Raw genomic sequence first — 11,980 nt, 5'->3', positions numbered from 1 at the left:
TACATGAAGTTTTGAGATTTTAAGGTTAATTTTAACTTTATTGGAAACTGTTCAAACAATTAGATTTTACAGTCTTTTTTATAATTGGTTAACTGACTTTAAAATTATATCTTTAAAATATTTTTCTAGGAAAATGTAATTTTCTTAATCTTTGTGCACTATTACAAAACATCAAGTATAATCAAGATGTATATATATTTATATATATCCAGATCGGAGCGGATATCCGCTTCCCAAAATTTTGATATTTGTGATTTGCTTCGATTTTAACGGATATTGATTTTTAGTATTTGATTTTCTTCGAAAGTTTACGGATATCCGAAAATTTCGGATCGAATCGAGACGATTAACGAATCGAATCAAATTTAACGGATAAAATGTCCAGCCCTAAAAATTACTACTGCCAATATCCTTAATTTCATTTGTTTCTATCGTTGATTCTATATTTCTACATTCAAGGGCATGTTTATTGGGGAGTTCTTAGGGTGGAGTTCTTAACGTAATATAAGAATTGTCTCTTAACTTTTAACTAAAAAAAACTAAGAACCGACTTTTAAATAAGAGTTTTAATAGGCGATTCTTAGTTTTTCTTAGTTAAAGTTAAGAAACGATTCTTATATTACAATAAGAACTCCATGTAAGAATCCTCCAATAAACATGGCCTACAACCTCACCCACATAAGTTTACTGTAAACTTGTAATTTAAAAATTCTCTTATTAAGTACTTAAAAAAAATTACACAAGTGTTACATACATTTGATATTTATTTCAAAATAGATCAAAACTTTTGCACAAAAACAAACTTTTAAAATTTAAACCCTCGTAAAAAAGCGCTTAACACATGTTAATTAACGCTCACTGCTTTGAATATGTAATATACCCCATCATAATCATATACAAACACATAACAAGCCACACATAACATATAAATATATTATAACCATATAATATATATGTGGGTATTACACGGCGGCTGCAGCTCTCCCTCCTTTGCCGGGTTTTGCGGTGGCTGCCACTACCGATTGCTTCGCCGGTTTACCTTTCTCTTTCCTCTCGTCTTGTGCCATTTGCTGTTGCCTGCACTCTGAGCTACAGAAGGCCGTATCTCCCCTGCCATTTATAACGGTTCATCATCAATATGTAACGCTGCATATTTTACTATGACCAAAGTTGATTATTTATTCGCACCTATACATATAGATGTCACGGCCGGGAACAAGTAAGCGTTCGCAGAGGGAGCAAGATCTTAAGAAATGTCCAGCATCTGAGAAATCGCCTGAGTGTCTCCTCAGGTTACCTCTCGGTCTCGGTGTGACCATAGCTTGGAACCGTTTATCTATCCCACGTTGTTGATTAACGGATGCTGCTACGACTTGACCGTTGGAACCGTATGGTCCAACCACGGTGGTTTGGGTTGGACTCTGCTGGTTTGACGATACCTCTGATTCTGGTGGAAGGTTCAGATCAAACTTTATCTCCGACAGACTCGTGGTTCTGTTAATCGGTGGTCGTTGTCTCTTTCCAAGCAACATCGTATTAGTGTGTGTGTGTGTGTTAGCTCTTTTCAGGGATCTGAATAGAGAAAATCTAGAGAGAGAGAGAGAGAGAGAGAGGTAAGAGAGAAAGAAGAGGGAGTGAGAAAAGAGAAGGGACAGGGAAGATAAATAAGAACCATGAACTGAGATCATGATTATTGCAAAACCTCATATTAAGGGATCTTATTATTTTTTAATACTTTTAAATACAAAAAGTGACATAAGAAACAAGACTCCTACATTTAATTGTTCCATTGCAAGGGTTTTAATAAGGGGTTCTTAAAAAAATTTAAAACATTTTTATTAAACTTAAAAAATTTTCATTACATTAAACATATTAAAAGATTACATTTAAAACATAGCTTAAAAAACATAAAAACATAGATTAGTACAATAATCGAAAATAATTCGAAAAAAACTTCCGAACTTAATAGTTATCTCCATACTTATGCCATATATGCTCAACCAAATCATTTTTAAGTTTTTGATGCATTCTTGCATCACGAATGTCATGTCGAACACCCATCATATTGGCGATATTTGTAGGCATCTCCAAAGAAAAATCGAGATCGACGTGTGAACTTCTGGTGTCTTCTCCTGGTAGGAACTCTGAAACATTAAATTGAGTATTTTTATCTCTTTCGTCTTCTACTATCATATTATGGAGTATGATACATGCTCTCATAATCTTCCCAATTTTGGTTTTATCCCAAAAAAGTGCATGGTTTTTTACAATGGCAAAGCGAGCTTGCAAGACTCCAAAAGCACGCTCAACATCTTTTCGGACAGCTTCTTGCTTTTGAGCAAATAAAACCGCTTTCGGCCCTTGTGGTAGTTGAATGGATTGGATAAAAGTTGCCCATTTCGGATAAATACCGTCGGTGAGATAGTAAGTCAAATGATACTCTCTTCCATTGACAGAGAAAGTGACTTGCGGAGCATGACCATTTATTATGTCATCAAAAACAGGTGAGCGATCAAGAACATTGATATCATTTAAGGTACCTGGAGGTCCAAAAAACGCATGCCATAACCATAGATCATACGAAGCAACCGCCTCTAAAACGATTGTGGATTTTCCCGAACCACGTGAATATTGTCCTTTCCAAGCGGTGGGACAATTCTTCCACTCCCAATGCATACAATCGATGCTTCCTATCATCACGTGAAATCCACGATGCTGACCAATAGCAAGTAGACGTTGAAGATCAGCCGGTGTTGGTCTTCTTAGGTACTCATCGCCAAACAAATAAATTATGCCTTCCACAAAATTCTCCAAACATTTACGAGTTGTTGTTTGGCCGAGGCGGAGGTATTCGTCGACGACATCAGCCGCAGAACCGTACGCCAAGACACGAATGGCTGCTGTACACTTTTGAAGTGGAGAGAGACCACGCCTTCCAAGAGCATCTTCTTTTTGGCGAAAGAATTGAACTTCGTTAGAGAGTCGATCAACAATGTGCATGAACAATGTCCTGCTCATTCTGAAACGTCGTCGGAATAAATTTTCAGGATACGTTGAAGTATCACTAAAATAGTCATTCCATAAACGTACATCACCTTCTTCGCCATTTCTTTCGATAAAAACTCTTTTTTCCTTTCCTTCCTCTCATCTTCTTCACCACCGCAATTTTGAAAGGTTTGATCAACATATTGGGAGAAAGTTTGATCAACATATTGATTAAAATGTTGATTAAAATATTCATCAAGTGATCCCTCAAAATTGTTTTGGGAAGAAGAAGCCATGAGAATTGTTTAAAAGTCGAAGGACTAAAGAAATTAAGAATTTGAGAAGAAAGAAAGAAATTGAGAAGGAAGAACGTGAGAGACAATGTGTTATGAAGAGAGAACGTGAGATGGCTTGTGTGATGAAGTGAATATGAAGAAAGAACTTGAGAGGTGATGTGTTAATAAGTGATGTAAGAGAGAACGTGAGAGGGAATGTGTAATGAAGAAAGAACTTGAGATGTAAGAAAGAACTTGAGATGTAAGAAGTGATGTAAGAGAGAACAATGAACTTTCATTTATACAAGTTTCTCAATACCATCCGTGAACCAAAGTCCTTCACATGACACAAACATACAACAAACAAAAGTACAAGGCATGTGACACTAGCAATAGAATCTGTGACAGAGAAATCACTGATGAGGCATGTGACACTAGAATACAAGGGAGTCAATAATACATGATAGTACAAGAGAGTCTGTGACACTAGAGTACAAGGCATGTGACACTAGCAACTCCTATGCTTCACTTTTTACCGCAACGCATGTGAACAAATAATCACAACCACCTGAAACAAATAAGACATGAGTCAATAAGAAGCATCAATAATCACATCATTGAACAGAATCAATAACAGGAGACGAATCAATAACATAATCAAACATAACATATCATTGTCATTAAACAGAAACAGAACATCAACTTGAAACAGCAACAGAAACAACGACAAGAACTTCAAACAACTACTTAAAGCATTGAAATAGACAACAAAATGAGAGCCACTCATACACTTAGACTAATTAAACATTAAGTCACTGATGAGTTTCTTCTTGAGGCCTTCTTCATACTCCGCAAGAGGTTCTTTTTGGCAATATAGAGCCTCAAGTAGACTCATCTTCTTCAACCTTTCCTGCACGACCGAGTCCTGTTGTTTAATGTCGTGCATTCTCTGAAACTGATTCAGCACCTTATCCTCTGTCATAGTCTGCTTACCATGGGCCTTAGATGCCTTCACACCCGGGGGACGCTTTGCTTGAGAGCTTGATGAATCTGCACCATCATCACACTTCCTCTTTTTAGACCCTCCATCATTTTTTTCACTGGATAGGTCACACCACTTCTGGTCATTCCTCAACTCCTTCCAAGCATGGTCAAGGGTGAATTTCTTCTTATGGATGTTGTAGAATATTTCGTGTGTTTTTTTTAGGACATCATTCTCATTGCACCCACTGCCTTTCTCTCTAGATGCAGCTTCATAACATCCACAGAACTTGCAAACCAAGTCATTTATCTTCCGCCAACGTTGCTTACAGTGACCAGACTCTCTCTTCTCGCACCCAGAAAGCTTCGGACTAGCCGCAAAGTAGTCTGCGATTCTCTTCCAGAAGGCCCCTGATCTTTGCTCGTTGCCAACAACTGGATCTTTGCTCGTGTTGAGCCATGAGCTGATCAACACAACATCATCTGTGGGTGTCCACGTCCTTCGTTCCCGACGGTCACCAACATCATCCCCGCCCATAGAAGGAAGTTGAGATGAAGATAGTTGGACACTATCTTCGAAGTTGTTGTGAGAAAATCTTTGTTGACAAAGTAGCTCAACAAAGTTCGAAGTATGATTAAATGGATTAGAATCCATCTCGAAAGTTTTGAAATGTATAGATGAAAGATGCAAATGAATAAAGAACTGAGAGGAGAAGAACACTTCTTGAAATGCATTGAAGAAGGAGGAGAAGGATATATGTTCGTAGATTGAAGAGAAGAACAATGCATTGATCACCATCAACCAAACCGAAGTGACATTTATCTAACACATTCATCACTACACCATTAATTACTATCTAACATTAATTACTCACCATTCCATTCAGACCAGAAAATATCTCAACGCTAACCATTAATTACTATCTAACCGTAACATTAACACAAGGACAGAAAATATTAAAGTTTCTCAATGCTAACCTGTATTGCTGTATTGCTTTGTTTGTCATTTGTTAGATGAACTTGCTTCATTCGAGCTTCAGACAGAAAGAACAAATGAAATCCAATTTCATCCATCCATCTGAGGAAACGAAGACAGAAACAAAACAGTTAATGAAGAGACAAAACCAACTTGCAAACATACGACTCATAATTTCAAACTTGAACAAACAAACTTGGAACAAACTTCTCGAAATTGAAACAACCATCTAAGGAACCCAACAGACAGTATCGAACACCACAAACAATTAAAAATTGTTTAAGCTTCAATAACTAATTTCAGAAGCTTTACCTTTCTATTGGAGAAGAGCCGCCGAGATAGATGTTCGTCGTCTTCGACAAACTCCACCGAGAGAGAGAATCGAGCAGACAACCAAATTAAAAGAGATGCAAAATTGATCAGGACAAGATTGATCAAAATCTAAGGACATGTAAAATTGAACAACACAACAATCAGTTTACCTTTCAAATCGCTGACATGCAAAGAATAGAGAGGTGTGGCGAAGAATAGAGACGTCCGGCGCCAGGAGAGATGTCACCGACGAGATCCCCCGAGAGAGAGCGACTCCAGAGAGCCACCGATGAGAGAGAAGTCGCTGTTTCGTCATCGAAAGAGTCGAGCCACCGAGAGAGAGGGCCGTTGCCGTTCGAGAGCGAGCTTGCCGGCGAAAACCACCAAGAGAAAGCTTGCCGGCAAAAACCACCAAGAGAGAGAGAGAAGAACTAGAGAGACACGGAGAGGAACGCAAGAAAAAAGTGACTTGGGGAAAAACGACGACACCACACCTCTCTCATCTATCATGCTTACACGTGTCCACAAGACACGAGTCTTCTTCCTCCAAATTAAGACGCGGTTCCTCTTTATTAATGTGTTTTTGATTTAATTTTAAATCAAAATTAGCATAAGAACTGGGTTAAAACCCTGCGGTAATCATGCTCTGATGACTGAATCTAAACTGTTCATTTCTTGTTGTCACTGTAATGCCACGTCAGAATTATAAATTTATATTTGTACAATTTGCATTTATTATGTTTTGTAATATTACTGTCTTATGTAGTGGGACTAAAATAATTTTATGTTCCGCGGTAAAAAAATCAAGGAAAAATTGTTTTTTGACCAAAAAAATTATAACTATGTCATATTAGGCTAATTTCATTTTTTCTACCACTTTTTTCTCTAACACCCTTTTGTATTTCCAAAATAAATTAAATAAATAGTTATACAAATAAAAAAATTCAACTGATGAAATACCTATATCAATTTATTGGTATTTTTTTCCAGTTCTAAAAATGTTTTAAATCATAATTTTATATTTTGTTCTACAAAAAATAGAATTGACATTCTACACAGTAGAAAATGTAATCCACTATTTTCATTGAATCTAATATGTTTATAATACGCGATCTACGTAAATAATAGTAATCTAAAAATATTTGGAAAACACATTCCACGCTTAACCTACCGTTCTAAAATCTGTAGAATCTGGAATCTACACACTCCTAAAAATCTAAAGCCTGTAGAAATCGAAATCTACACATTATTATAAATCTAAAACTAGTAGAAATCGATTTCAAATATGTTTAATGTGTTATACATATAGTAGAATACATATTCTACGGATAAGGATAATCAGTTCCAAAAATATGAAAAGAGAATATTCGGAAATATTATGTTTCCTTATATTTATTAAATCGATTTTTCTTTTTAAAAGAAAACCGTGATTTGTAAAATCATTTTTAAATTAAAAAAATTAAAACATCGATTTGGAAACTTCTTCTCACGTCATCTTCTTCTCCCCTTTGTTCTTCAAGGAGAGGAGAAAAATTGGTTTGATTGATTAGAAATCGAGTTTTAAGAGTTCAGCTCGTGTTTGTTCGGTTCAAATCAAGTGGGAATCAAACCGGATTTAACTAACGATGAAAACCAGGACATCGATTTGGAAGACTTACCTGGGCGTGGGATTGATCCCTCCCGAAGACGCAACCGATCGATTGATCGAAGTGGGATCGAGCTTCTGCGATCGACTGACCTGGGCTTGGTCGATAAGTATATGCTCCGCATATTTTTGTTGTTCTGGATATATTTATCAGGATCGACCGGTTCAGATTGAACAGTTGCTTACGGGATCGATCGTTCCCTTTGAGAAAAAAAACTTCGAACTTTAGGTCTTTTTGGGGAATTTTTAATATTTTTTTAATATTTTTAATTAATAATTATATTTTAATATTTAATAATTGTTTTATTAATTGTAATTTCAGATTTTTAATTGAAATTAAAGACATTATTGCAATTTTGAAAATATTTAGACTAATAGGACATAAAATATATGAGATTATCTTAATAGGACATATTTATCATTTTTTTGGTCTAAAAAAACAATTTTCCGAAAAATCAATAATGAAAAATTGAAAGGGAAATTATATTATTTGGTTCCTAACTTCTGGGCTATATAAAGAATGGACCACCCTTCTTGACAACAATGTTTGGTACATTTTGCCCTTTGCAGTTTTATAGAGCCTTCTCTTGTTACTCCACTTTGCATGCCTCATATCTCTCACCAAATTACCTTAACTTTAGTAGATGAAGATTTAAATTGCTCAAACAAAAAAAATGTTGCATGGGGAAGATATTTCGTAATAAAATACCCTGTGATTGAAAATCACAACCAGAATCTTATTCTGGTTGTTGCATTGTCACCTAGCTTCTTTACACAGAAAAAAAAAACTAGAGATAAAATAGAGTGGCACATTGAACCAAAATGGTCGGTCTCAAGATTCTCAACGTCGTAAGCCCCGAAAAGCTGTTTTATTTAAAAAGCATAGTTTTTGTGTTTTGTTTCTTAGATGGTCACGGCAAGAGGTTTGGTCTGGACTCTGGAGTTTATTTCAAACTTGTGAATAAGTGACTGATCAGAAATAGTAGTGAAACCAATATTTGATTAAAAAAACGGTACAGTTATCATGTAATACCCCTAGGGTGTAATACACAAAACTCAAGAGCAAATACAACTAGATAAAGAAGCATGTACTCATCTAAATACTTTTTTTATTTATACACATATGAGTATGACTTATTGAATTAAATTTGTGTACATTCAAATATAATAATTTTGTTAAATGAGAGTGAGAGAGAGGGAAGCTGAAGTGGAAGTTTGGTGGTAATAATAGAGGATTTGGTATGACTGAGAGGACAAGTGGACACAAAGTCAGTCAAAAAAGTGAATAGACATTAATATTTTTATTTTTATTTATTTTTTCTTTAGTTGCTGCAGATTCGTTCGGTTTTGGACACAACAACAACAACAACGAAAAAGCTTTTATTCTACAGTAACCAACCAAACACACAAACTGGTCCCTATTTCAGACATTGAAAGCGGGGCATCATTCTTTCTTTCACTAGTGGGCTTCAACATATGGTCCACACCACACAATTTCATTTTTACTTTTATTTGTTTGGTCGGGGAGGTTAATTATTATAATTTTATATACGTTTTTTTTTATAATCCAGTATCCGACCACTTTGCGTGATCGACTAGCCCACCGGGCCTAAGCCCAAACCATTACAGGATTTTTAAGCGTCCACTTAAGGGCCCCTGGTTACGCGAAGTGGTCTGGAGGGCGAGAGGCAGCCCATGTAAATACCCCTCGTGGCCGGAGCTCGAACTCAGGTGGCGGGCACCTCAGCCGAGGTTTCTTTACCACCAGAGTACGAGGCCCGGTTAATTTTATATACGTTTGTTTGTCAATTAACGATCTAACCAAAATCAATCAGGACAGTTAACAAAATTGTCAATCATATACTTTACGTATGCACTTTTCTTACTTAAAAATAAACCTGAAGTTGACGGTTGACCCCAACGAAAATGATATATATAAAATATTTATAAAACTAGATTTTGTATATTAGATTTTAAGTTCAGTGATAGTAATCTCTTACTCTCTCCGTTTTATATTAAGTGTCGTTTTAGAAAATTTGTTTCGTTACAAAATAAGTGTCGTTTTCGATTTTCAATTCAAAATTTATTAATTTTATGCAAAATTTAATTTTCTATTGGTTGAAATATGGTTAGGTGTATAGGTAATAGTGTTTTTATAGGAAATATACAAAATTAATTGTTTTCTTAATCCGTCTGCCGAAACCTAAAACGACACTTATAATGAAACAGAAGGAGTATATATTAAAGAAAAAATATTGTAATAAATGATTTCACACTATAATAGACTTGAGACAGTTATATAACTGTTTGAGAATGAGCACGCTGACGTGTCACATGTATAAAGTTTCTCAAACAAACTTTACATAAATATGTTAATACTATGTACTTTATGTTTTATTTTTAAATATAAAACACACATGTAAGATTTCAATAAAATTCACACTATCCAGATTTTTTGATTCGAATCAAAGCAGATAAAGAATCGAAAGTCCAATTATACATATATTATTTTTTATTATTTACGGATAGGCTAGGCAAATATTCGTAAATTTTTTATTGGATTCATTATCCGTTTTGATTCGAACAAAAAAATCCAGATATCCATAACCCTACAAAGCAAATAAAATACTAAAATGCAATATCTATAAAAAAATGAAGCAAATCACAAATACTAATATTTTTAGAAACATATATCCGCTTAAGTCCATTATATGCATATATATACATATATTTAAATAAATAAATATATATATATATATATATATAAGTTATATATATATGTTATAGTTTATATAATTTTTTTGCAATATTTTAATGTATTAAATTTATTATATTAGGTATTAGAGTTTAAACAGTTAAATAATAAATTATTTTTGTAATGAAATATTATTATTTTATTTTATTTTTAGATTTTTTGTTTATTTTTAAATTTTAATTTTATTTACGGATCAAATCGGATATCCGTGAACATTCTAAAATTTTCCGGATATCCGAGACAATGAATATCTGGGTGGCTACGGATTTAATTGACACCAGTGCCTCCAAATAGTTGGATATTCGATCCGTGCCCACTCCTATTTACGGATACAATTTGATTTTCTTTATATGAAAAAAATTTACTAATGTCTACGCTTATTTTATTTTATTTTTAATTAATTTTATTTTAAAAATTTTATCTTTCATGTGTTATTTTGAATAAAAATGCCATTTAATATTGATTAACAATATTTTTATATATTTACCAACTACTTTTATATACTTTACATACATATACATATGGACATTGACGTGAGCACCTAAATAACTAAATATTCACGACAACTGAAGTATCTAATTCTCTTGAAAGTTGAAATATTATTTTTAAAGCTTCTTTCACTATCGATCAAATTGTAGTGAAATGATTTGTCTTAATAATTTTATTTATTTTTTCTTTAACTATTATATGTTTAGAAACTATAATATGAAACCACTGGTTCGATATCAAGACTATATAAAATTCATATAACCTGAAAGCAAACAAAAAGTAATAATTATTGGTTATCACCGGAAAAACCAAAAACATCAACAATTTGAACCGAACAAATCAAAATAAATATTGATTTAGAATTATAGCTATATTTTAGGAGATTAAAAACAAAAAAAAACAATTTAAAACCGAACCGATATCCAGATTAAATAGATTTAATGTCTCCTTATTAAAAAATAACAAAACTAATAATCACATCCTACACAAGGCGCGGGTTATTACCTAGTTAACGTTTTTTTGGTTCTCTATAAGACCACGATTAACCCGGAGTTCTTAGAGTGGGGTTCCTAGAGAAGTTAAGAAACTGTTTCTTAAATTTTAACTAAAAAAACTAAGAACCGATTCTTAAAGTCCTTATTTAAGAACCGGTTCTTAGCATTTTTAGTTAAAAATTAAGAAACAGTTTCTTAACTTCTGCTAAAAACTCCATCCAAAGAACCCCGGGTTAATCATGCTCTAAACGATGTAAACTGTAGACACTGAGCAACATAAGTTTAAGTAGCAATGATTTATTTACCAATAAAAACTTTGCAAAAGTGGAGGATAACCTCTTCAGAGACATCTGTGTCACTGGTTTCTCTGATACCAGCTGTGTCAAGAAGCGTGACAGGCACACCACGAAGTGTAACATTAGCTTCCACTACATCTCGAGTGGTTCCAGCAACTTCAATGGTTCTCTCACTAAGATTAAACCACAATTGATAATGTGACTATGAATAAAGAGTGCTAAATATTTAAGTTTTTACAAAGAAGGATCATCATTCTGTTCCACACTTTGATCCATGCATTTAAGAGGCTTGATTTCCCGACGTTTGGATGCCGAGAATAGATATATGCAAGTAAGAAACATTAATGAAAAAGCATAATCTTAACGAGGGCGTTTTTCCTCGTGAGTTCGTCGTAAAAGAGGCTTTACGACGAATTAGCGAGGAACCACGTTTGCTCGTTACTCATCTGTCGTAACACATATTTCCTCGCTAATTCATCGTAACTTAGCGAGAAATATATTTCGTCGTAAAGACGAAGTAGATCATTTTGTCGTAAAGACCACGTCAATATTCGAAACGAGTTCCTCGTAAACTACACGTAAATACCTTGAAAGTGTTTCCTCGCAAAATACACGTAACGACCACGAAAGGATTTCCTCGTAAAATACTCGTTTATCTTTCCTCGTTATTTCCTCGTAAATGTTTTCTCGTAAAATACTCGTTTATTATTTCTCGTCATTTCCTCGTAAGGTTTCTACGTAAATAGGTCGTACATTAGCTACGAATTTACTT

General features: G+C 34.2%; 2 protein-coding genes across 2 annotated transcripts; both read right to left on the bottom strand.

Annotated features, from left to right (window-relative positions):
• Window positions 1–769: 769 nt before the first annotated feature.
• Window positions 770–1,644, bottom strand: LOC106324920. The gene is made up of 2 exons (XM_013762925.1): window positions 1,189–1,644; window positions 770–1,110 (listed from the first exon to the last, which is right to left on the bottom strand). The coding sequence occupies exons 1-2, from the start codon at window positions 1,530–1,532 to the stop codon at window positions 963–965; spliced, it is 492 nt and encodes a 163-aa protein (XP_013618379.1). The 5' UTR covers window positions 1,533–1,644; the 3' UTR covers window positions 770–962.
• A 2,412-nt stretch (window positions 1,645–4,056) lies between these two features.
• On the bottom strand, window positions 4,057–4,896 carry LOC106323842 (glutathione S-transferase T3-like). The gene has a single exon (XM_013761901.1). It carries the CDS (start codon window positions 4,894–4,896, stop codon window positions 4,057–4,059), a length of 840 nt encoding a protein of 279 aa, XP_013617355.1.
• Window positions 4,897–11,980: the final 7,084 nt, after the last annotated feature.

Source organism: Brassica oleracea, chromosome C2 (genome assembly GCF_000695525.1).
Source record: "Brassica oleracea var. oleracea cultivar TO1000 chromosome C2, BOL, whole genome shotgun sequence".
NCBI classification, from domain to species: Eukaryota; Viridiplantae; Streptophyta; class Magnoliopsida; order Brassicales; family Brassicaceae; genus Brassica; species Brassica oleracea.
The sequence above is the reverse complement of the archived record's forward strand: the minus strand, read 5'-3'. Positions and strand labels throughout refer to the sequence as shown.